At 34.6% G+C, this 27,849-nt stretch overlaps 1 protein-coding gene across 6 annotated transcripts in view; it reads left to right on the top strand.

The window, feature by feature from the left end:
- DGKB (diacylglycerol kinase beta) overlaps nucleotides 1-27,849 on the top strand; it is a 706,264-nt gene that overhangs the window by 497,877 nt on the left and 180,538 nt on the right. For all 6 annotated transcript variants that reach the window (XM_036862745.1, XM_036862743.1, XM_036862746.1 and 3 more), the window contains 2 exons: nucleotides 16,531-16,621; nucleotides 26,652-26,847. In XM_036862745.1, the coding sequence (XP_036718640.1) occupies nucleotides 16,531-16,621; nucleotides 26,652-26,847 (287 nt within the window). The remainder of the gene's footprint in view (nucleotides 1-16,530; nucleotides 16,622-26,651; nucleotides 26,848-27,849) is intronic.

The raw sequence follows: 27,849 nt of genomic DNA, 5'->3' as shown, positions 1-27,849 counted from the left end.
GTCCTGAAATGACCTACATCGTGTTCATTAACATCTCATTAGTCAGAAGTCACCACATGGCCCCATCCCACCATAAAGGGGCCAGGAAGTATAATTACAACTTGTTCCCAAAAGGAAAAATATTTATCAAATTGTGTGATGAAATAAGGCAATTGATGATAATGACTTAAAGTAATAGAAATAAAATTTAAATGGCCAGATTTGAAGGATATACTTGAATAAATTCTTCTAGAGCCATAACTTTTAAAACATATTTACCATTTATATTTTGTCTAAGGTAGTATATAAGCACCTAAAACAATGTGAATATGTAAAGTAATAGATTCATAACTTATTTTGTTACCTTCTAATTGCTCTAAGAAATGCATTAGGAAATTGTCATTATCTTTAATTCTTCCTATATATACATTGCTCTAATGGTAAAGATATCACAAAACAAGTAGAAGCAAAGTAACAAGGATGCAGATATTTCTGACTGCAATGTTTTGGCATGTTTGTGAACTCTCTGCTTCTTGTTGCCACAAGTTCTGATGTACTTGCATTATAGGCTGTATCACCAACTCTATGTTCCTTCACATTATGCTTTAAAGAATTTCTAATATTTTTAACACAATCAGGGATATAATTATAAAAGTATATTTCTTTCTAGAGGAAATCTTTGAAGAAAACTTTAAGTTCAAAACTAATATTTAGCTTTTACTATCATCTCTCTTTAATAATAATTGATTATTTTTAAAATGTTCCTAATTACAACATTAGATGCCATAAAATTGCTTTGCACTTCGTATTATTTGTGGAATTGAGACTAGACTAGGATTTGGCTTCAGGTATAATAATTTGTAATATGAAACAAAGATTATTAGTCAGTTCTTTGCTATGTATTAAAATAAATGAGAGAAAAAGACAGATCAAAGTGGAAATAATACGATATGTTTACAATGCTCCTCTCTAACAGCACATTAGGTTCTAATAAGTCAAATGCCAATGTATTTGGGATACAGCAATGTAAATTTGAGTGAGACACAATTACAGACTGAGGGTTAAAACCCACTCATAAAATGAAATCAATTCTAATTTTGTGACTTCTTGTTAGAATAGTAAAACACTATATAACTACATATCTAATATGATGTCCTCAAATCTACCAAATAGTAAAATGTGCCTGTCTTCTCAATTTTAAATGAAAACAACTATCAATTTATTTCATGTAGATAATGGGAAAACACAGTTTGAAAACTGCATTTGTGATCTAACATGCTGGTACCAAATAACTTTGAATAAGAAATTTAAAATAATTTACAAGGAATTCCTTGGCAGTCCAGTGGTTAGGACTTGGCGCTTTCACTGCCTTGGCCCGGGGTTCAGTCCCTGGTCAGGGAACTAAGATCCCACAAGCTGTGCGGCACAGCCAAAGAAAAAAAAAAAAAATTTACATTTAAGGTCTGTCATTTATAATACATACTACCTAAGATTTTTGTCAGTTCTCAAGGTTGCAAATATGACCATAGTTATAACTTTTAACTTGAATTTACATAGTTCTGGGCACTGTGAGTAGAATTCAGGAAGACTGTAAAACTTCTGAAATTTTAGGCATAATCTTTACATATGTGTCATGTGTGTATTTCAGAAAAGGTTCATGACTCATCAGATTCTTAAGATATCCATGACCCACAGATAATTAAGAACCATTGCTCTTTGTATCCACCCCAGTAATTCATAAAGCTAGTTACAGACTAATTGGCTGTTGTGTCTAGATTTCTTTTTAGTGCTTTCTAATTTATTTTTACAAAAGTGAGAGAAAAGACTTTTTAGCACTTCACTAGAATTCCTGCATACGTGGTAACAAGTGGAGAATGATGAAGCCATGTTACGCTGGGGATGGTAGGGAATTCAGGTTGACTCAAGTGTCACTAGAAATCCCACACCTCATTTTTACCTGTGATTCCAGGTCCTTGCTTTTGTTATTATTTGCAAAGGGTTAAGAATATAATCATTAATAATCATGGGCATAGATATGATCCATGTTTTACACTAACATGTAGAAAAAGGTCAATATTTTGTCCAGTGCTGAAGACTTGAATCCTTTTTTTGTGACAGAATTTGATTGATTCTGTAGATGGTGAGCTGTCCTTGCCCCTCTATTTCTGTCTTGATCCATATTGTGGATATTACCCCAACAGTGGTTGAGTGAGGCATGAAGTGGAGGATAATGATGACAGAAACAGAAAGTCTTAGAAGACATTGTCATATTGGTTAATTCTCAAAAGACTTGACTCTAATCCTATGTCTGGCACAAGTTCTACCCAGTTTAGATCTGGCTTCCTCATTCACTGGGAAAAAAAATCTGTAGTACTTTTCGGCTCTAAAAGTGAGATTCCACAATTAATCAGTTTATTTCCATCACTGATTTTCTAAGTATTGAGTACTTCTAAGTCACTTTGAAGACGATTAAAATGAAATTAGCATGGGGAACTCCAACCCTTAAAATGGTGACTCTCTAGGAGGGAACTATAAATGAACATAATAGTTTAGAGTGGTCAAGTTTCAAAAGAAATGTATATATTTGATGTTTATAGCCAGTGTCACAAAGTGGTATTAGGACTACCAAATATTTTCATTTATGTGACACATTTGCAGACGGTGACCTTCTATATGATAATCTTGGTACATTTCCGTAGAAAATTCTGTTTTTCTGAAGTCTGTTGCTCCATGACTTTTGGTTCTTGAGATTTATGCTCCCGTGCAGCCTGGGCCTGAGCTTCATTAGCACCTGATTTACCACGAGTGCAGATGGTTATTGGAAATAAAAAGTCAGCCATTTCCTATGATTAAATCTCTCACGGGCTGCATCTCCCTCTTAGCTATTTCCTTACTATTGCATATGATTCATTCGCAAGCAGAACAGTGATTATTATATGATTGTTAAATCTAAAGTGGAAAGGAAAGTAGATTATTAGAAAAAGTCTAGTAGCTTATTAATATATATTATGTGCTACAATGAAATGATTTTACCGAAGTATTAGCAGGATGATAGATTTATAGATGATGAGACAAAATTACTCTATTGTGACGATTGAATGTAACAAAAAGAATTCAGATTTTTTTCTTTTCTTTCTTTTTTCTTTTTGCTTGCCTTGCTTTAAGGGCCTATTGCTTAAACCAATAATCTCCCCAAATGCCTCCTCATCCTTCTGAGCAGTATTATTGTGAGTCTAATAAGCAAAGGAGGGGAACTCCAGGAATATTAATTTGCTATGTCTGTATTTTTTGAGCTGAGAGGAAAGCAAGACTTTGTTCCCAACAGAAATATTTCAGTAGTTTTATCTGATTGGAAATAATTGACTGTTACTTTTTCACTTGACACTTTCCTTTTATGTGAACAATAAGAGTTTGAGAATTTTTATCTCCCCTTCAGAACTTTGCATACTCTTTATATTATACTGAATTAATGAAATCGATGACCACATAGTACAGAGTCAACTTGTACAACAGAGACTTGTTGATTTGCCTGGTTATTACCGTACTTAATTGACCTATCATATTCCTTTTCTTCTATGTGAAAGTCTAAATTGTTCAATTGAAAGATGAATACAACCACAATTACCAGAGCTCTTTTCTCTCTAATTCATTTCCATCATTAAATTTATTTAGGTTACTTAGTTTCAGCTCTGAGGCTTTAGATATGCAAGGAGTTTTAACAATAAAATTCAAACATTGCTCTGCTGATCTTTTAGGAACATATTGTGTTGCCATTTCCTGAATGCTCATGCAGCAAATTGTTGCATCAAAAAGAAATAATACACATAGATAAAGAAATACAAATTCAGTATAAGCACTGCTACTACCAGTATTCATCATAAGACAGACGTGCTCTGCAATGAAGTGTTTGGCCCTAATCTAGCAGCACTTACTCACACTGAGCTAACATTCTCTCTATTCTAGGTTCTTTGGCCTCCTTAACATGGCTTTAGGTATGTTTTCTGCCACAGGGCCTTTGTGCTGACAGTCACCTGTGCCAGAAATGTGCTTCCCTCCCAGGAATTATAACCTCTCATGAAATATTTCCACTTTTCCTCCTTCCCATGGTACCATAGCAATTTCACAATATTTGTGTGCTTGAGGAATTACTATCTTTCCCACTACACTGTAGGGCAGAGTCTATAAGGCAGAATTGATGAAGCTTTTGCTGACTTGTGTATATGTTGTGGTTAGCATGTTGCAAGACACATAATAAATTTGTGTGTCTTTCATCCATTTTTACACAGCACACCACACCAAAACTTTTCGCCTGAAAATGACAGCAGTTTATTATTTTTCTTACTTCTTTGGGTGAACTAGGCAGCTCTTCATATGCAATAAGTTAGTGGATGAGCTGGACCTGGGCTCAACTAGGATATTAGATCTTCCTCTTCACGTCATTTTCCACTCTGGATGTCTCACAACAAGGAGTTCTCAGGACGGTGCTCCAAGAGAGGGAAAGTGGCATTTACAAGGCCATTGAGGCCTAGGCTGTGGAACTTGCACAACATCACTTCTGTTACGTTCTGTTGGTCAGAGTCACTAAGGATAGTCCAGATGCAGGGGGGTGAAGAAAGAGATCTGCCTCTGGAAGGGAGATGTGGCATAGTCCCGTTTCATAATGGCTTGCATACAGGATTGGGAAGAATTTGTGTCCATTTAAACAATCTACTGCTGTATTCAATAATAATTTAATTAATTATAAATGCAATTATAATTTAGTTTTGAAAACTAGTCCAGGAATTGGCTGGTATAAATGTTTTATAATTTTTTGTGTTTGTTTGGATTTTTATTTTATATACGCTTTGCTCTAAGAATGAGAAGAAATGGAGAGAGAGTGGTTCATCAATTCTAAGTGATAATAGGCAATCTAATCTCACATTTAAACAAATAAAAGCTATTAGCAGTATAAGAGCAGGAACTTACTCACTAATGAATTGCCAGCAACTAGAACGGTGCCTGTCACATAAGAGGTATTCAGTAAATATTTGTTGAATGAATGAATGAACAAAAATAATAGGCATCCCTTTCTTTGGTCTCCCCTTTTATGTTCCTAAGGAAGTCGCTTTTTGTTTTCATCTGTCTCAAATGATGAGGTTCTAAATTTTGGGGGGAAATAGCTGAATGAAAAGTAGTGTTCTTGCTCACATACGTATTTCCATGAATCCATAATAATGAACTCTGGCAAGATTTAGCAACACTGAAACATATTATGTAGGTATGAGTAATCTTATGATTATTTTACATTTGATGACTTACTAAAAAGAGCCTCCAAGAGATTTTGTTTTCGTACTGATAGATAAAAATAACAAGGAGTTATCCTCTGCAGTCTCTATAATCTGTTCATAATAGGAAACATCTCTGAGTCGCTAACCTAAATGAGCGACTGTAAATATCCAATAATATTTTGGATGAAATGACTTCGATACTGTATCTAGGTTCAGATTATATACTACTTTCTTGAACAAGAGTATCATTTTGTTCTTCCTCAAGTGAAAAATACAGATGACTTTTTATTTAAATTCTGGAAAGCGATGAAACGTGTTGCTAAGTATATTAATATAGCAAAAAATGTTGGTTTATTGATTTGTTGATGGTCATGCAAATTGATAAAGGTTTTCTCTTATAAAACATCTTCAACTATAATTCATCTCCATTTATCATCTGCTTATTTGGGCATAATTTCAAACAGGAGAAAATAGTATATGGGCTAGGCATATTTTTAAAATAAAAAATAAATAATACTAGAGAGAAAAGGAAAGGAAATGTTTGTTAGAATTACCCAACATGTACTTGAGTGTACCAGCACAATGATTAATCTCCAAATAATAATGCCTACATCTGTCAATTAGTTTATATACAAGTCAGCCTGAATATTTTATATAAATTATAGCATCTTGACTGGAAACAAAAACAGATCATGATATTTCAGGGAGTCATCTGGGTCCCTCAGGATATAAATCAGTGACAAAAAATGCAATCTAAATAATAATGGCTTTACTGATTCGTATGTTAGACTAATATAATACTTCAGTTTGATTAAAAATATCAATATTTTCAAAATAACTCAAGTAGTCTGATTGTTATCCTTATCGTTTTTATACAAGATAATTAATGTGTGTGTAAAACCACTCCTCTGTAGATTGGGAAAAGGAGGATTGCCCCATTTTTTAGTTCTAGTGTGAGAGAAGTTTTAAGGTGAACAGCATTTTCAAAATGCAAAGTTGTGGTTCTTGTTACAAAATTGGAAAAGGACTGCTGATGTGTGAAGAAAAACAAAAGGTAAAACACTTAACTAATTTTCAAAGAATAGAAACAAGTTTTATTAGAAGTTTTTTTTTTTTAAGTTGTGAAGCTGTGTTAGTCGTCACAGAATATAGGTCAGGAAAATGATGTGTGAAGTAGCTAGAGAGGTGTAATTTTTTTCTTTATTTTTGTAAGTTTTACAAAACATAACATCTAAAATTTGGTTAGGAGAAACACTTAAAATGCCGCAAGGTATAATATGTTCTAATGATTCATAATTATTGATTTTAAATTATTCTATGACACTGAGGGTAGTAAGAGAAAAGAATTAATTGGCCTTTCAGTAATGAAAAGTAGATATGTTTTTCAAAACTATTTGTATAATCTCCTTTTTCACATGTTGAATTCCTTGTGTTTGAAACCGCTTTGTGTAGTGATTTCAGATGTCATTAATATTTTAACATGCAAAGCAAATGCCGATAGACAGAGTTACTTGTTTAATAATGTTGACTCCTTCTCATAGTCAAATGCAGAAAGTTACCAGTTAATTCATATTCTAGTTGTAAAGAGTTGTCCATGGGTCAGGTCAGAAAACTGGAGCTGTTTTTCCTCTAAGTGTACCTGAACTATTACATTTAATTAACTTCCCTGAAGCTAAGTAGGTGCTCCTTAAATATCTGTCAGACTATATATTAACACTAAAGAACCTTTATATTCTTATATCTGGTGCTTAAATAATTGATTGGTTTAGTACATTCAGTAAAAGCAAATAAAAAAGACAGAGAAAGAGGGAGACAGAGACAGAGAGAGACAAATATAACCAAGAAAGTCAATTGGTAAGTGGTAGAAAGAGAGGGGATGTCGCAAGCAATTCTTTCACAGTCTAGGTCAGCATATTCAATTTATTATCCAGCTAGTTGTCCCAGCTGCCTGTGAAGGCCTTCCAGCTGTCATCCTAGGGAGCAGTATGTTGAGTGTGTGAACATAGTCCAGTCTCGTCCTCATTTTTAGTAAATGGAAAAACATCATTGTATCATGGCACCCAGAAGTGATCAGGCTCTTAATCACTTGCTCAAGTTACCAAATAGTAAAATCTATATATACCACTTAAAATGGGGGGAAAGTGGTGGTGATTCCTTTCCAGAGAGTAGAATGCCCACAATTCCATAGTTCAGGACATCATACCAAAATCCATGGAAAGCAAAATTAACTCCACATTGCTTGGTAACTGTGGAATTAGAGCAAAGGAAGGAGGATGGGTTAAGGAACTCTGTTACCTAGACTCTTTGAAAAATCTGGCCAATTTCCTTCCTTAAAGAAATTTTGCTGTTCCCTTTTATTGTGTTCACTCTTAACAGCATCCTATAAACCTCCTTTTTTAGAACTTATCACAATTGATATTAAATCATTTTGTATATGTTTTCCTGACTAAAAATTAAGTGTAATGTGAGCAGAGACTTCTTCTGTCCTATGTACAAATGTAATTCCGTTGCCTATCACAGTACCATGTCTAGAGTAGGTGCTCAGAACGTTGGATAAATGATTTCTTTACCACTAGAGAGGAGAACAGTCTAGTTTCCCCTGACGTTCAGAGTTAGGCATGGAGACTTGCTAATTCCTGCATTTGTGGTGCCTTCCTCTTTTTGTTTTTATACATACTGAAGACAGTTTTTGTGTTGTGGATGTTTTCTATTTATGAATACAATAATCCATTTAAAAGAAGTAGAGCTTTATTTTATATTGATGCATACAAACCTTCATTACATTTTCACTATCAATTTTGGCTAGGTTCTACATGTGTCTATTTATATTAGTGAGAAATACTCTACCTTAAATATTTCTGTACATCATCTCAGACATCATGGTATATTTTATTAATTCAAATATCACCTACTGACTCTATTTCTAAGTTTTTGGATATGGAACAGGGGAAGGTGAGAAGTATGAACTTACCAACTGCTAACTAGTATGTGACTCTGATACAAGCATCAGTTGCAAATTTGGGACACTTCAAAAAGGGATGTTTTGTGAGTTTTTTCCCAAGATTATTTCAAGTATATAAACATGGAAATAATTCTTTAAAAATTCAGGGGATAGCAAGTCAGATGAGGAAAGCATATTCGGTGATATTTGCATATCTAGTCACAAGATAAGCACAGGGAATTATGCTGAACAGAAATTCTCTACCTTAACTCCTTTATTTCAGTTACCACCAAATTTCACATCTAGAAAAATAGTATTGTATAACAAATATATCACCTCATTTGGATTTTCCAAATATCTCATTGATAATAATATATGTGAAAATTCTCTTAGAACTATAATGGACAGTGCTGTCAGTGTGCTTTTGGCTGCAAGAAACAGAATACACAAAATAAATAGTCTATTTATAAATCTCACATGAGTAGAGATCCAGAAATGGACTGTTTCGGAATTGACTGATTAGGAAGTTCAGCTCTCTTCAGGAATCTGGGTCAGCATCTCTGGATATCCCTTGCCTTTCCTTTCATGGTGGTAAGATGGTTGCTCCGTTTCCAAGTAGAATCTCCTTCCTTGACAACATTGAAAAACAGGGGAAAGAATGGACCTAGCTTTCCCATTGTACATGTCTCTGTTTCAGAATGGAAAATCTCTCAGGTCCTGTTTGTCAGCGCTAGATTACATTGTCATCCTTAATTGACTTATTTCAGGAGAGGGGAATTAAAAATACTTCTAAAGTAGAAATATGAACAAAAGAACCATTTAATGATGATCACCTATCTGACCTATAACATTTCCCTTATGGCTTAGAGAAAAGTTTCATGTGATGCTGCATTCATTATTATATTTAATGAGAGACAGTATGGGAAAAAAGCTAGAATTTCTGAGTTACATTTTGCTACTTCTCATATGATGTTGGGTGAGTGACTTCTAAACCTCATTGGGTTCACCTGTGACAGTGCCATGCTCAGTAACAACAGAAAACATGGCTATCACAAATTTCATTTAATCTCCCTAACAGTTTTCTTAAATAACTTTTTATGATTATGAAATACTTATTTTAATAATAGAGATCTAATTATTATTGAAAGATATTCAGGTCTAAACATCTTGGACACTGTTTAAACATTTTATAGGTTTAGTTTTATATTTCATATAATTATTAATTTATCATTGTTCTTTGGGGACTTACTATGTATGTATACGTCTTTAGACTCTGCAATATGGCATTAGTACTGCTTTTGTACTTTTCCATAAGACTATCCATCTCTTTTTACATACTAAGGTGGAATATTTTATGATTCTGTCTGAAGTTTCTGTAGCCTGTTTCATTGTCTCTTGAGGGCTTAACAAGCATACCTTAAGAATGAACATTAGATACAAGCATTTTTATATGTCATTTAAAAAAATATATCTTTACCTGTTGTGTGCAAACATGAAAAATGTTTGCTGTCTTCGGTGTGAATATAAAGTGTCTCCACTGTAGTCATTACAGCCATGTTCCTTCCTTATGAAATAATGTTATCAACATTATTCTTTTGCTATGAAAGAGTATAAATTGCTATTTTAAAAAAACATAGATTTGAGGGTTTCAATAAAATGTAGTTCTTTTTATAAAATATAATCATATTAAGAGTAATACCTCATTACATTTAGGAATAAATGAGTAACCCTATAACCAATGTCTGGTGTAACGTCTCTTGGCAATGAAAAACAAAACTGAATTGAGTTCTATGACATAAATGTACCATTTTATTTATTTATTTATTTTTAGTTTTAAATTTTATTTATTTATTTATGGCTGTGTTTGGTCTTCGTTTCTGTGCGAGGGCTTTCTCTAGTTGCGGCAAGCGGGGGCCACTCCTCATCACGGTGCGCGGGCCTCTCATTATCGCGGCCTCTCTTGTTGCGGAGCACAGGCTCCAGACGCGCAGGCTCAGTAATTGTGGCTCACGGGCCCAGTCGCTCCACGGTATGTGGGATCCCCCAAGACCAGGGCTCGAACCCGTGTCCCCTGCACTGGCAGGCAGACTCTCAACCACTGCGCCACCAGGGAAGCCCATAAATGTACCATTTTAAACACTTACCCTATTGCTGTAAGTCAACAGTGACACATCTCTCATCACCACTATTGTTAGCCAAATTCAAAATTCCTGCTGTGTTTCTAGAGTATTCCATCAAATTGTAAGACTAAATTTTGTATTAAAATAAAGTTATTGACAAAAAAACGAACAACCCAATCCAAAAATGGGCAGAAGACCTAAATAGACATTTCTCCAAAGAAGATATACAGATGGCCTACAGACACATGAAAGAATGCTCAACATCATTAATCATTAGAGAAATGCAAATCAAAACTACAATGAGATATCATCTCACACCGGTCAGAATGGCCATCATCAAAAAATCTAGAAACAATAAATGCTGGAGAGGGTGTGGAGGAAAGGGAACACTCTTGCACTGTTGGTGGGAATGTAAATTGATACAGCCACTATGGAGAACAGTATGGAGGTTCCTTAAAAAACTACAAATAGAACTACCATACGACCCAGCAATCCCACTACTGGGTATATACCCTGAGAAAACCATAGGTCAAAAAGTGTCATGTACCACAATGTTCATTGCAGCTCTATTTACAATAGCCAGGACCTGGAAGCAACCTAAATGTCCATCGACAGATGAATGGATAAAGAAGATGTGGCACATATATACAATGGAATATTACTCAGCCATAAAAAGAAATGAAATGGAGGTATTTGTAATGAGGTGGATGGAGTTAGAGTCTGTCATACAGAGTGAAGTAAGTCAGAAAGAGAAAAACAAATACAGTATGCTAACACATATATACGGAATCTAAGGAAAAAAAAAAAGGCCATGAAGAACCTAGTGGCAAGACGGGAATAAAGACACAGACCTACTAGAGAATGGACTTGAGGATATGGGGAGGGGGTGGGGTGAGATGGGACAGGGTAAGAGAGTGTCATGGACATATATACACTACCAAATGTAAAATAGATAGCTAGTGGGAAGCAGCCGCATAGCACAGGGAGATCAGCTCGGTGCTTTGTGACCACCTAGAGGGGTGGGATGGGGAGGGTGGGAGGGAGGGAGATGCAAGAGGGAAGAGAAATGGGAACATATTGTATATGTATAACTGATTCACTTTGTTATAAAGCAGAAGCTAACACACTATTGTAAGGCAATTATACTTCAATAAAGATGTTTAAAAATAAATAAATAAATAAAAAATAAAGTTATTGAATTGTTAGAAACATTGTTCTCCATGAGAAAATAATTTTAAAACCAGTTTTGAAATGACTGTTGAAACGCTTTCATAACAGGACAAAAATGAAAGCAAACTAATGTAAATGATGAGATTTTTGAAACATCTTTAATGAGTAAAAAATATTCATTTAAAGTCCATTTTAACTAAGCTACTTAGGACATTATATTTTTGCTTTCATTTTAAAAGCAAAGGTTGGGGCTTCCCTGGTGGCACAGTGGTTAAGAATCCGCCTGCCCATGCAAGGGACACGGGTTCGATCCCTGGTCTGGGAAGATCCCACATGCCGTGGAGCAACTAAGCCCGTGTGCTGCAACTACTGAGCCTGCACTCTAGAGCCTGCGAACCACAACTACTGAAGCCCACACACCTAGAGCCGGTGCTCCGCAACAAGAGACACCCCCGCAATGAGAAACCCACTCACCGCAACTAGAGAAAGCCCGCTCGCAGCAATGAAGACCCAACGCAGCCAAAAATAAAATAAATTTTAAAAAATAAATAAATTTTAAAAATAAAATAAAAGCAAAGGTCGGGGCTTCCCTGGTGGCTCAGTGGTTAAGGATCCGCCTGCCAACGCAGGGGACATGGGTTTGAGCCCTGGCCCGGGAAGATCCCACATGCCGCAGAACAACTAAGCCCGTGTGCCACAACTACTGAGCCTGCGCTCTAGAGCCTGTGAGCCACAACTACTGAGCCCATGTGCCACAACTACTGAAGCCCACACTCCTAGAGCCCATGCTCCGCAACAAGAGAATCCACAGCAATGAGAAGCCTGCGCACCGCGATGAGGAGTAGCCCCCTCTCGCCGCAACTAGAGAAAGCCCGCACGCAGCAACGAAAACCCAACGCAGCCAAAAATAAAAAAATAAATAAATTTATAAAAAAATAAATAATAAGCAAAGGTCAGAGGATTTTATTATCTGATGAGCATGTTATTCATACAGTATAGATAGAATCAGTTAAGGATGCTTGAAAAGGGATTCAGGTGTCTATTAGAAGAGTTCAGTTTTATACACATATAAATGGTCTTCCAATAGCTGCTATATCACCACTAAATACATGAAAATAACAAAAGAAGCACACCTGTGAGAAAAAGTTGACATTTAATTTAAGAGTAATTTCATTGCATTAAAACTTTCTGTGTGTTTATGACTTTAGAGCTTTCTACAGTAAGGTAAATGAGGCAATTTCACCCTTTTTATGTTGCATCTTTGTTAGGAGTGAGCGTCATATCTAATTAGGTTCTTTGGTATTATTTTTGGTAAATGCACTGGCAATTCATGTTTTGTTTGTTTGTTTTGTTTTATGTTTGCTGCATTAATATTACTTAGCAGATAAAGTTTAAAAAAAAAAACAAAAAACCTTTGTAAACCAGGAAGAAAAGTTCCAAGGAAAATATATTGCTAGAAATTAAAATGCCTATTTGAACAGAACTTGTAGAACTAAATATTAACTAAATTTCATTATGACAAGAATAATTTTTTTACCTGAGCAGTATCTCTGACCACATTTTCCTGAGGATATATAAAAGAAGCAGAATTATTGGTAGTAAGAAAATGCCTGGTAAATGGGAGCTAATTTTATTTTTACCTGACCATCTGGTAGCCAAGCACTTTACATATTAAACTGAAGCCTGTAGACTTACAATTAAATTCATTGAAATACGGTTTAGTATATTAATGACTTAAAATTATAACAGTATGAATAACTTTTTTTGTAGCACATTTGTCATCATACCTGTAATCACAAAACCTGTATAAGAACACAATAAATTTGACTCTGGTGTGAACATTTCATAGTGGGTTAAATGTCCAGTTACCTTGTTCTTAAAATCCACAGCTATATGTTTTCTCTGACAAATCTGAGTTTGAATTATTTGGATCATTTTCTAATGTGAGCCATAAAAATAAATAGCATACATGCTTAAATGTGCTTTTTTGCATTGCTACAACCTAAAGACCAGTTTGGTTGAAAAAAAATAAAATTTAACAGCTTTTAATTTGTCATGTGGAATCTGATTCTATGTGCTTTTTATTACCTCCATATATTTATCTAAGTGAAACATAAAATGGTTGTAATAATGGAGAATTTAAAGCAGCTTTTGCACATGAGCAGTAATGCTAACTAATATGGTGAATAAAGACTGAATGTAAATTCTCAGAATTTCTGTTTCTTGTGATGTGTTTGCTAAAATGAGTATATCTTGGTTAGCTGATACAAGCTCCTCATCATCCTGGTTAAGCTATGAAGAACTTTGATAGACAGAATGGAAAAAAAAAATAGGGAGTAACCATTTACATGCAGTTGGAAGCCATATGTGTGTGTGTGTCTGTGTGTGTGTGTGTATGTATGTATATATATAATTTTCAAACTGTAATACAGTGTACATTACATCATTACATCACAGAACCTGTCAAAATGTAAACTCATAGCCCTTTCTTTGCTGGAGTAATGCTTTGATATTCCCACATATACCTCTAGAGATAACCTAGGTATGGCAGAAATCAGTATAATCTAATACCAGCAGTTCCTATTGATTCTCCCTCATTTATGTCTCTTAAATTCAGCCTCTCCTTTCCATTTTCCTTGCCCCTTGGTTTCGGCCTTGAATTCTATTTCATTTGTACTATTCCAACAGCCACATTTCTGTCCACAGCACCAACATTTCGCCATTCCAGCCCAATTATTCATTTCTATGAGTTTTATTTATCCAACAAAGCTGGCTATGTCGCTTCACTGCTAACAGACTTCTTTCAGACATCCTACAAATCTATAATATCAAGTCCAAACCCCTTAACTTGGCATACCCATTCTGAAAAAGACCCTAGTTAGCCCATACTTAGGCAATCTGTTAAGTCACACTGCACTCCTAAAAACACCAGAACTTGTCTCGCCTTCCTCCTGTTTGCCTTCTACTTATCCATTATAATGCTATCGTCTCTTCTAAAGCTTTCTGGACCTCTCGAGGTAAAAGCAGGTGATTCACTGAAGTGTTTTTTCACAATATTTTGCTCATATTTAATTTAGAGAATTAACTTTTCAATGATTTTATATGCCCATAATCTTAATCATTCTGAGCTCCTTAGAGACAAAGATAATCGTGTTCATATTTGTATCTTTAGAACTAAACACAGCATATGGAAGTGAATGTTCTCACTAAACATTTGTTGAATGAATGACTGGATGAATAAATGAATCCAGGATGGTCTGGATAAAAGGCCAACAGAAAAATATTATTAGAAAACTTGTTGAATGTAGAAAGACAATTTCAAACAGTCATAAAACATATACTATGTATTATTCTGATTGTCTGGAGACCATTTCACACAGAACAATATTTTCCTCTCAATTTATTGAATGATATATTTTTCATGATAATGATGAATCAATAGGAAAATATTTTTAATTTTCCATAAACTAAATTTTCCATTAACTTCAGCCATTGTATAAATTTGTAAAACTACATTTATTCTGTAAAGTACATTATTTGCATTAATTTAATATAAACTTACATGTAAACTCAGGCCCACAGATCTTACTGTTAAATGTTTGCCCTGTTCTATCTAACTAGCTATCATCTATTTCTGTCTACTCAGATATATTAAATCAGGCCATAATCCAAGGAGATATTCTCCAGAAAAGAATAATGATTCATGGTGCTAGAGTCCTATAAAACTTATCTTGGTTTTCAGATTATTGGCCTTAATATGGTGATTAATGCAAGAAGGGCTAGTGAAAATTTTATAAGCAAATAAAACCTTGTATGAGGCTAAATATTACTGGGTATGTCTAGATAGATAAGATTACTTCTATAGTTTGTAATTTTATATCAGAGAACTCTATACAACACAGCTTAATAATAAGCACTGTATTAGGTTCCATGTCATTTTACATAACAAGTAAGAGGGCTGCATTAAAGAGTAAGGTCCTTGCCAAGTGTCTTTTTTAATTGTTGAAATGTTTTACATTCTAATGTGAAAAGTACATATCCATGTTTATAAGGAAAAAATAATTTGTTGTGAGAGAGATATTTGAATATCATTATAAAAATTTCTTTTTGTTTTGCCTTCATGTGAGAAAGCATGTATCCCATTTTACCTGTATTTTCTTCTAATTGAGGGCGTGATAGCTTGTTAGACTATGTATAATTAAAAACTGCAGCTTTTCGTGAGAATGAATTTTTAAATCCACTACTGGCTAATATAAAAATCTAGTCAGCCTTTGTAAAATTACATTAAATGATCATTAATTTAATTATCTGGTACAAAGAAACAAAGATACAGTCATTGAGTTGTGGGAGAAAATAAATTTTGAGCATCTTACTTCCAGATTAAATACTGAAATAGTTTAAACTATATTTTCTTTGTAACTGCATGTTGATAAAATATATTACTTCTTTAGTTCTTTCATGCTGTATCATAATTTCCCACTATTGTTCATATAACAGAGGACAGTATCTTTAAAAAATAATTAATAGTTATCCAAAAATTACTAAATTTTATCTTATGGATAACTACTATTTTTTCTTTTTAATATACTTTCCAATAATGATAATTTCTAATGAATGCATAGACATCTAGAAAAATTGAGCATATTTAAGTTTGGTCTCCTTTTCCTCATGAAAAGCCTAGACTTTTCTTTTTTTTCCTCTCTCTTTATGATTACAGAGTGGCTGTTCTAAAATCAAGTTGTCTAAGAACAAGCTAAGAATCATAAGCACTAAAACCATATTTCAAAATCTGAGCAACCAATATTATAGAAAAGGCAAAGATAAACTTGAATCTGTCAGATCAATACATTCCTATAATCCCCTCCGGGACAATCATATAATTTGATGCTAACAGTTAAACTCTGAAAATTATGTGACCATCTGTTACATAATGGATGGTACGTGTCCTCAAACCTTTTCTATCACTTATAATACAAGACAGGCCTACCCCATTTTTAAAAATCCCTTCTGTTATTGATAATTGCCTAAGTTGCTTCTTCCTTTCCTTTTTCAGAATGAAGAACAAATTTTGGTATTTTGAGTTTGGCACATCTGAAACTTTCTCAGCCACCTGCAAGAAGCTACATGAATCTGTAGAAATAGAAGTAAGAAAATGAATTATCTTTATAATACTATGAAATGGCTTGAGTTTGATTATTAATATGTTGTGCTAGCCCATGGAAGGAGTTAGAATTTTAGTGACTCATATAGCTTTACCCAAGATTCTAAAACATCATTTCTGTCACTCATTGAGAATCTAGCACATCTGAAATACTAATATAAAGTTAAGTTTGAATATGAGTTGTTTAATACAGCATAAAAGAATGAGAGGTGGAACACAACTTTAGAAATCAATGGGCATAGTATGGACAGAAAAATGTAAGATGAAAGTACTTGAAGGGAAAGAAAAAAAGTTGCAAAATACATTTTTTAAAACTTATTATTTTCAGGTCTCAATATCTTATAACCTTTAAAACACAGTTCACTAAAATTGTACTTACTTTTATGAATAAAGTTTTAAAAATATACTTTTCCATTCCCATTCCCATTCATTAACTAGGTTTTTTCTCAGTTCCTGAGGTTGCCGTTTCCCCATTACATTTGTAGGAAGTGGAAAAGCCAAGAAAGAGAGCAAAGATAGCAAGAGAAGATACACTTTAAAAAGATTTAGAGCAAATACGTCTACCAAAAATATAGACATTGTAGGACTAAAAATTTTGGAGACAAGTCATAATAGAAAATGAGTTAGTTTTATTGAGAGATTTTTAGGGGTTAAAGAAAAAGGAAAAGTTATATTTTGTTAAGTTGTAAAGACAAATCAAAGGAACAGAATTATGAAACAAGGACATCTAATGACTAGCTGATATGAATTGAGAAATACTGGCTCTAACACTTTTCTTTTTAAAAGAAATAAATAACTTGTCTACTGAGACCTAAGTCATTAGTGGCAAATATTAGGGTAATAAGTTTGGTAGACAAAAGTAGTTATGGACCACAGAGAATCATAATAATGGTCTGGCTAGGTTCTTCATTATCCCAGCTTTCTAACTTACTGTTAATGATAATAACAGCAAAAGTGGTAGTATTTCAGAATGTAATCTTTTTGGACTTTTTCCTCATCATGATTGACAAATAAATTGAAGTATTAGGGGTAGAATTGATTGTCATGGAACGGAAAAAGCCCTTCATGACTGAATCAGATCATAACCCTGAAAAGGGGTATAATCACAAAAGGTGAAGGATTTGGGCTCCATAGGCACTTACCGTGATTGCTATTTGTGATGATAAATATGTGTATGTTATTTATATATATAAGTATATATATACTTATACAGCTATATGTACATATATATTTATAAAAATCATCTAAGATCTCCCTTTACCTTCAAAGCTCATTATTTAAGAAATCATTATATAGTAGATTTTGAGCATTTCTGCCCTCAGAAACCAATGCTTGAAGAAAATCTGCAGCAAAAGACAAAAATGAAAAAAATTTAAGGTATGGCTTCTGGTTGAATATAGGGTGGATACCCTGAAGCCTCTTGCACCTCTCCTTACTTTCGCCTACCACTGAACGTAGATTGAAAAAAAATTATCTAAGAGAGGTATTTCATGTTCATGGATAGGTAAACTCAACATTGTTGTGATGTTAGTTCTTCTCAACTTCAGCTAAAGATTTAGTATAATCCCAAAATTCCAGTAAATTATTCTATGAATATCAACAAACTGATTCTAAAGTTTATCCTGAGAGTCAAAAGACTGAGAATAGCGAACACAATATTGAAGGAGAAGAACAAAGTTGGAGGACTGACACTACCTGACTTCAAGACTTACTGTAAAGTAGTCAAAACAATGTGATATTGGTGAAAGAACAGACAAATCGATGAAACAGAATATAGAGCCAAGAAATAGATTCCCATAAATACAGTCTGCTCTTCTTTGACAAAGGATGAAAGGCAATACAATGGAGCAAAGAAGGTTTTTTAAACAAATGGTGCTGTGATGACTGGACATCCACAGGCCAAAAAAAAAAATCTATTCACATTTCTTCACCCTTAACAAAAATGAACTCAAAATGGATCACAGAGCTAAATGTAAAATGCAAAACTTTAAAACTTCTAGGAGAAAACATAGGAGGAAACCTAGATGGCCTTGGATATAGTGATGCTTTTTAGATACAACACCAAAGGCACAATCCATGAAAGAAATAATTGATAAGTTGGACTTCACTGAAATTAAAAATGTCTGCTCTTTGAAAGACAATGTCAGGAGAATGAGAAAACAGGCCACAGACTAAGAGAAAATATTTGCAAAAGACATACCTGATAAAGGACTTTGTATATTCAAAATATACAAAGAACTCCTACAACTCAACAATGAGAAAATAAACAACCGTCTTGAAAACTGGGCCAAAGACTTCAACTGATACCTTACCCAAGGAGCTATACAGATGGCAAATAAGCAGCTGAAATGACACTCCATATCATATTTCATCAGGGAAATGCAAATTAAAACAGCAGTGGAATACCACTACACACCTGTTAGGGTATTGAAAACCCTAAAAGCTGGTGAGGATGTGGAGCAATAGGAAGTCTGATTCACGGCTGGTGGGAATGCAGAATGGTACAGCCACTTTGGAAGACAGTTTGGAAGTTTCTTACAAAGCTAAACATACCCTTACAGTATGATCCAGCAATCATAGTCCTTGGTATATACCTAAAGGAGTTGAAAACGTATGTTAACACAAAAACATGCACATGGATGTTAGTAACAACTTATTTAATAATTGCCAAAACTTGGAGGCAAACAAGAGGTCCTTTAGTAGATGAATGGGAAAATAAGTTGTGGTATATCCAGACAATGGAATATTATTCAGTGCTGAAAAGCTACCAAGCTGTGAAAAGACATGGAGCAACCTTAAATACATTTTCCTAAGTGAAAGAAAGCAGTGTGAAAAGGCTACATACTGTACGATGTGAACATATGGCATTCTGGAAAAGGTGAAACTATGAAGGCAGTAAAAAGATCAGTGGTTGCCAATTAAGGGGGACAGAGGAAGGAATAAGCAAAGCACAGAGGATTTTTAGGGCAATAAAAATACTCCATGTGATGCAATGGTGGTGGCTACAGGTCATTATACAGTTGTTCAAAGCCATAGAATGTATACCAAGAGTGAACCCTAATGGACACTATAAACTTTGGGTGATTATGATGTGTTAATGTAGGTCCATCAGTTGGAACAAATGTACCACTCTGGTGGGGCTGTTGATAATGGGAGAGGCTGTGTATGTGTGGGGACGGGGTATACAGGAAATCTCTGTACCTTCCCCTCAATTTTGCCATGAGCTTTAAACTGCTCTAAAAAGTAAAGTCTCAATTTACAAAAAACAAACATCGATCTATAGTATAATATTATGTATGTCACAAAGTGAAAAATGTCCAAGGAAAAGTTTTTGTCATATAGCAAAAGACGTGTGATAAAACTAGGTATGGAAAACATTGATTTTAACATTACAAGTGATAAAATTCGGTGATTTTGTTCCACTGAGCTTTACGTCTTGAGAAAAACTCTTTCGGGTCATGTTTCTACATGCCCTCTAAGTCTGGCTTCCCAGCTCTGCATTTACTGCCTTATTCTATGCACCACTGGAGTGGCATTTATAAATCAGAGACAGCACTGTGCACTCCCCATTCTATTGTTTCATATCTTGAAATACTGTTATAATTTTATGAATTTATCTTAATTCTAAAGCTTGTTTTGTGTGTGTGTGTGTGTGTGTGTGGATGGATGGTAATGTAAAATCTGCTTCTCTACTCACTTTTTAATGAATCCAGTCTATCATATTAGCAGAATATGCCTTTCTACCCTCAAGGTTACTTCATAATTAAATATAATAAAAACAGCAGTTTGGAAATTTGATTCTGTTTGCTGTTGCTTCCTGGCCTAAAATTATACCAACCATGGTTTGAAAATATATGAGAGAATAAAACCACTTCAGTACAAGAGTACCTCAAGTAATGGATATATGTTTTAATGACAACTTCTTCCAAACAAAGCATTTGCTGTGTGACCCTTTACTTCATATCTCTCTTTCATTTAGGAAGCTTTTTTCTGAAAAAGGTGTATATTTGGAATAATATTAATATCACGGGCTAATAGTTGATGAAGATAATAGCTAAGATTTATCTATTATTAAATATACCTCATGCTTGGTGCTAAGCAATGCACATCCATTACCTGACTTAGTCTTCCTCAAAATCCTATGATTTAGAGAGATTCTGTTGCATCTCTATTGCAGAGACACACATATGAGCATTTTCTTTCATGATTTAAAAAAAAAAAACACAAGAATTGTGTTGCTTGCTGCCAAAATGTTTAAGGAAACAAATCGACCGGAGAATGGAAATATAAATATATACATAGAGAGATTAACAAAGGTGAAATTTTTAGTTTTAAGAATTTCAGTTATCTTTTAACTTTGTAACAAAAGATAAAGAAATAAAAAGAGAGGACTTCCCTGGTGGCGCAGTGGTTGAGAATCTGCCTGCCAGTGCAGGGGACACAGGTTCGAGCCCTGGTCTGGGAAGATCCAACATGCCGCGGAGCAACTAGGCCCATGAGCCACAACTACTGAGCCTGCGCGTCTGGAGCCTGTGCTCCGCAACAAGAGAGGCCGCGATAGTGAGAGGCCCGCGCACCGCGATGAAGAGTGGCCCCCACTTGCCACAACTAGAGAAAGCCCTCGCACAGAAACGAAGGCCCAACACAGCCATAAATAAATAAATAAAATTAAAAAAAAAAAAAAAAGAAAGAAAAAGATAAAATGAAAAGCTTTAAATTTACAAGATAATATATTAAAAGCAAAGTTTGTATTAAACTACCTGGGGCATGGATATGTACCTGAGAATCTCAGTTCAACATCTGGGATTGAAGCTTACAAAGTTTATGAGGTTTTAATTTGTTCCATGTGCCAGGCAAAGTTCATGAGAGAATAAAATGGCCCATTCTCCAAAGTATTTGAGTCTTTTGGTATTCGGTAAGACTTGGGAGGGTGGTATATTTTAAGGCCAGGAATTTCCATCCTCAGATACTGACCTTTGTCTTAATGATTAAGTATTTCTACAAAACCTAAATGAGCTCAAGAATTAACAAATTGCAAGAAGAGTGTCAGGGACACAAAATAAATTAGCAGAATTTGAAAGATAAGATTCTGATTGCCCAGTAACCTGGAAAGCACAGAGTTATTAAAGGCAGTAGGGCAGATTTTCACAGCTTAGTCTGTGCTCCACCTATATCAAAATCATCCTGGATGATCTCTCAGTATGTATTTAGAGAACCTTAGCCCATCCTTACCCCTACCAAAACACCATCTTGGAGTAGTAGAAATGAAACGTGTGAATGAACATTTCTTTTTTAAACCCTTTATTGAGGGTTGACCTACAAAAAGCTGTACATATTTAATGTAGACAACTTAAGGAGTTTGGAGAAAAGAATATACCCATGAAACTATCATCATTATCAAAGCCATCAACATTCCGTCACCTCCAAAAGTATCTCCCTGCCCTCTTTCTGTGTGTGCGCGTGCATGTGTGATAAGAACAGTCAAAAGATCTTCCCTCTCTTCTAAAGCTTCCCAGGTGATTTCTTTTTTTTTGCAATGAAATTCTAGAAACAATGATGAAGGGAGACATTAAAGGTGTGGACCTCAACAAAGATGGTCCTAGTAAACAAAAATTGGACTCATTAAGTCCAAAGCAAAAAAAATACCTCCCTGTTCCAGGAAAGTACAAGAAATGTGGGGTTGAGGTACTGTTACCATTTCATTAAGATAAATACATTATAATTTTTCTTACTGAGGAGAGTGAGGAAGAAATGAGACAGATGAAAGGTGACCAAAGGTGAAATTTCTCTTCTATAGTTACCACAAGTTATTTTTAATGAGATAACTTTTGGTAAGAAATTTAATATTCCAGCAATAATTTCTGGCTTTCACAGAATCTCCTGAAAGAGAGAAACATGTAAAATTAAAGTGCTTTTCTGCTGATACTTACGGCAAATGCTTGATATCTTGAACCAGCAGTGCTATTGTTGCTATCAACATGTTCAGCAACTCTGTGTGTGCATACATGGTACCAGTTTCAAATATTCCTGTTTTCCAGGTGTGCTTCCATCTTCCTCTCCTTTACCAGTTATCTCCCATTCCACTCTAAAAAAAAATCTTGCAATTATCTGCAATCAGCACTTTTGTCACCATCACTGGACTGCCAGCTAACAGTAAAATCACCTAAAAGGCATGTTCTGAGTCCCTATATCACACTGTGTTTTGTGGATAATACTTTTCAAATGCATTTCAGAAAACACGGAGCTTAATCACTGGGAAAATATAGAGTACCACAGCCTTCTAATAGCAGAAGAGATCCCATTAAGCCATTTATATGTACGTTTTAATTTGTAGGTTTGCTGCTGTAGTTTTCTGCAAAACATAAATAATTTTATCCTATGAATTACGTATGAATTTGCAGAAACTCTTCTAAAAGCAGGTATATTTCAGTCATTTTACACCATACCATTTTAAACAATGAACAAAGCAATGTTTTTATGTTTCATTAAGTAAAATTATGAATAATTTTTATCTGACCTGGGCATAGAATTAGACTCACTATGAAAAAATATTTACAGTTTATCATTAATCATATCTCATCAGATTTATTATCCACACTTTTATGGCTCTCCAAAGTTCTTCACATGTTTTAAATATTTCTGTCAAGTGATATGTTAACTGAATCTAAAACACTAAATTCACATATAAAAGTTTGTCTTTAACACTTCTGTATAATGTGGTGCAGGGTATATTTATAAACTAGGATTAAAATATATTGGAAGAAATATTTAAACCATATTCTTTTAGGTAAATTTGTCTCTAGAATAAGATCTTCCATTTCAAAACTGAAAAGAGTGGACAATGGCCTCACAACATTGCACTCTGAAAATAGCTCCCATAGTAGTATACGTAAATGACTTCTCTTCAACATAATAAAAATATTCAGGATTTATTGACTAACCAAGGCTGTTAGCTTTTAAGCTTTTATATTCTTTTCCTCTGTAGCTACCTTTTTAAAAATCATAAATCTTCAAAGTGGATGAAAATATTATCTGACACAGTATTATAACTTGTTTATATTTCATAGCCTTCACCTCAGCTTTTATTTCCATGCACTCAACTGGTGTGCTACAACTCCTGGTCTTCATCAGAACCAGCACTGGAAATTTCCAGACTAACGAACATAACGTTAAAGCAAACAGAGGAAGGTAGCCTGGGGTCAAAAACTAGTGGAAACAAATTATTAATAAGTAGGTATTTATGTAAGTACACTGTCCTCCTTTCACAGGAACTTCAGTGTTCTTCATTGGTCCTTCTTCTTTGGAATTTCTTAAGGATTTTTTTCACTTTTCACAGAGCTGCTTACTGTTTCCTTAAAACTACACGTGCCAAGACTCTGAAGAGTGAAAACATGAATAATAGTATGCACTGATGTTTTTCAGTTGTCACATGTGATTCCCCTAATTCAGTTTAAAAAAAAAAAGCCTGTTTGCAACATGCTCTCCTTTTTTGCAGATGAACAAAGGAATACTCCTTCACTAATTCTGAAAGTAACTTGTCACAGTGGGGTTCGAAGGCCTAGTCAAATAATTGTCTTAGTGTACTACCTGCTGTGTTCAATATTGAGTGAAAATGGAAGCCAGGCCCCAACTCCAGCTTATTTCACAATTCTTCTGTTATTTAAATGATTTTAGTCAGTTTGGGGGAAGCCAGACCTTTATAAATTAACAGCAGGGAAATACCAAAGGTGTCAGATTGCATATTTATCGTCTTTTTCGTGTAATACTTAAATATGTATTAAGAAGTGACTGACATAAATTAGGCAGATTTCAGAAGCCACAGGCCGTGGCTTGTAGAGGACCCCCTTCTGCTTGACATTTCATCCTTGTCAAAGATCAAATTATTTTAATTTAGGCTGCAAATTATAAGGAATGAAGACTTCTTTGTGGGAATTCCCTGTGGTAATCTGACTTTTGTTGTTACTGCTGCTTGTCAGTGTGCAAAAGATATAATATGCATGCAAATAAGGTTAAAAAATATGTACTATCTAATTATCCAGCCAGTACATTCCACTTGAAGACAGTGGGAGGCCTGACACACAGTATGTGTTTGATTCATTGAGGCCTGCAGGGTATTTACACAAGATTACTTTTAATTATGAAATTAATATCTGTTTATCTAGAATATATAGCAGTAAGTGAGTATACACATGAGCAGAATTCTTTAGTAAAAAGAAGTCATCTTAATTTAATACATGAAAAGAAGGGGAAAAAAATCAGTTGTTTCTAGGGGGGAAAAAGGCATCATCCAGACCTTGGTTTCACCCTCGTTGAAATAAATTGAATGAAAACTTGGCACCTTCTCTAGAATTTGTTTCTAGCCCTGCCAAGTAGGCTCAAGATGTGTTGCTTTATTTCACAGTTTTTATATTTTAGTGAACAAGATACAGTATTAGATTCAGTATGATGAGGAAAATGTAGAAAAAGAGAGGGTTTTTGTTTGTTTTTTGTTTTTATAATTTTGGTGAAGGATTATCTCTTCCAGTTTCAAAAATCATGATTACGGTGAGAAAGAGAATGATGAAATTGTATCCACCTTTTTTTTTTTTTTTTTACTGTAATAAAACATACAGCAAATAAAACAATCCCACTGCAGATATACTTTAATTGATGAAATGCATATCCCTAACAAAGTTTGTTTGTAAAGCATAGTGTTACATATTGACATCTCTGCTCATATTGACATCTAACTGAAAATGGGAGGACAGTATCTGGGCTATATTTATAATAAGTACCATTTTAGAAAACTCAAAGCAAATGAATAAATCATAATTACAAAAATACAGTTGGCCTTGTCACTTTCCACACATGCGCATCAGTAGAAATGTATGGAAAATTCAAAAAAGTAAAAAGTGATCACTCTGAGTATTGCAAAGCATTGTCTGGTAGAGTGTTCCATATTTTGCATAGTCAAAGCGTGTCTTGTCACCAGGCAAACAAACAAATCTGGCTGACTGATTTTACTTTTCATTTTTTCGTTAAAGCAGCTATAAAGTCATGATGGGTTGGAGATTCCTTTTACTGCCGCTGCTCTTGGCATTTCCTTCACTCAGCCGGCCTGGTTCTCCATGTTCATGTAGATAACCATGCCTCTCATTGCCTTTGACACTGTGCTTGGAACTTAATCTAGTCCAAGAAACCATCCTTGGCCACTTTATTGTAATTCAGATCTCTCTGAATTGCTGTTTTTCTTTTTTCAAAAGTCTCTTAAGCCATTTCTTTCTCTGCTTCCCAAAAATGAGACCCTAATTATGAATTCTGTTTCTTTATTTTCCCCCAATAGTACCTTGCAGTGTGTTCTGAATAGGAGCAGTCATTAAAATTTCTGCCTGAAATTTGACAAAACTTCCCAGAATCAACCTCTTTGTAACACATTGGAAATTTGCAGCTGGTTATATATGCAGAGACTAAATTGTGCCCCTTCCAAAGGTTTTCTGTAAACAAAGATACACTGATGATTTAATTTGATCATTTTTTTAAATTAATTTATTTATTTTTGGCTGTGTTGGGTCTTCGTTTCTGTGCAAGGGCTTTCTCTAGTTGCGGCAAGTGGGGGCCACTCTTCATCGCGGTGCGCAGGCCTCTCACTATCGCGGCCTCTCTTGTTGCGGAGCACAGGCTCCAGACGCGCAGGCTCAGTAGTTGTGGCTCACAGGCCCAGTTGCTCCGCGGCATGTGGGATCTTCCCAGACCAGGGCTCGAACCTGTGTCCCCTGCATCGGCAGGTGGATTCTCAACCACTGCACCACCAGGGAAGCCCTTAATTTGATCATTTTTAAAGACTATTTATGATGCCTGGTAAATGTTATTGGCTGCTTTATCTTTTATATTGACCTTTAGGGTAACTGTTTAAGTGTTCTTGAAAGGTTTATTTAGAAAGTACAAGATTATAGATTTTAAAATTCTTATTAAAAGATAAGGAAATACAAAAGATGAAATCAAATTGTTTCTGTTCTTTTCATTTTTCTAATCAGTGTGATGGAGTACAGATTGATTTAATAAACATCTCTCTGGAAGGAATTGCTATTTTGAATATACCAAGCATGCATGGAGGGTCCAATCTTTGGGGAGAGTCTAAGAAAAGACGAAGCCATCGCCGAACAGAGAAAAAAGGGTCTGACAAAAGGACCACGCTCACAGATGCCAAAGAGTTGAAGTTTGCAAGTCAAGGTAAGTTTTCTAACATTTAATTGTTGCTTCTTAATCGGCTCTTGAAGACTACTTTAAATGAAAGAGTTTTCCATTGCACTCTGCTCTATATATTTATGCAGTTGTATTTTTTATATCAGATATTCAAGTGTGATTAAATTAATATTATAATAGATTCTAAAATCATGTATAAACTGGCTATATTTTCATGGATTTTTTTCTCCTTTATCCTCCTTTTTGTGGGTATAGCTCTTTACACAGAAAATAAAATATACATGGGTATTTAGTGGATAATAATATAGGATGTATTGTACATTAAATTCTGGAATGTGATCATCTTGGTCAGATGTTTGAGTTGCTATAACAAGGGCCTAGTTAAGGCTTTTCTGAGGTGTGTTGCAAGTTTTATTTTTGGCTTTCTTCAGTCAGGCTATGATTAGGAAGCTATCTTACATGAAACTGTTGTCCTAAATATTATATATAATGGCATTTTAAAATATCTCACGATCAGTTTTGGTTATCTGCTTCTATTTTTTCCAGAAATTTAGTAAAAAGTAGAATACCTGGGAAACAAAGAGCAAAGGACTAACAAAATAGGGTAGAATAACTATGGATCAATTTTCAACTCCATTGAATTATACTTCACATTGGGACATGACAACTAATTCTTGTTGATAGATTGTACAAAGATACCAAATTGGTATTATAATCTTTTGGTATTATAATAATTGATCATGCCCCAATTTATAGTATCCATACTATTTTTTTTAACATTCCAGAATCTATCTAATACCTTTGATGGCATTCAGATGGCCAAGAAAACGTATTGGCTCAGCTCAGTGTAGCAAAGGCAAAATATGAAGAGATCACAACCTTATGGGCTCAATAAAAATAAATATTTTTTTAAATAAAATAAAATGTGAGGATGGTTGATAGGCTTGGCGGTGGTAGGAAATAGCTTTATGTTTTGGTGTCTTCAGTTATCTGAAGGTATCTGATTTAAGTTTCAGTAGCAGGCAGTGA

This window comes from Balaenoptera musculus, chromosome 9, assembly GCF_009873245.2.
Source record: "Balaenoptera musculus isolate JJ_BM4_2016_0621 chromosome 9, mBalMus1.pri.v3, whole genome shotgun sequence".
Classification (NCBI taxonomy): Eukaryota; Metazoa; Chordata; class Mammalia; order Artiodactyla; family Balaenopteridae; genus Balaenoptera; species Balaenoptera musculus.
The sequence above is the reverse complement of the archived record's forward strand: the minus strand, read 5'-3'. Positions and strand labels throughout refer to the sequence as shown.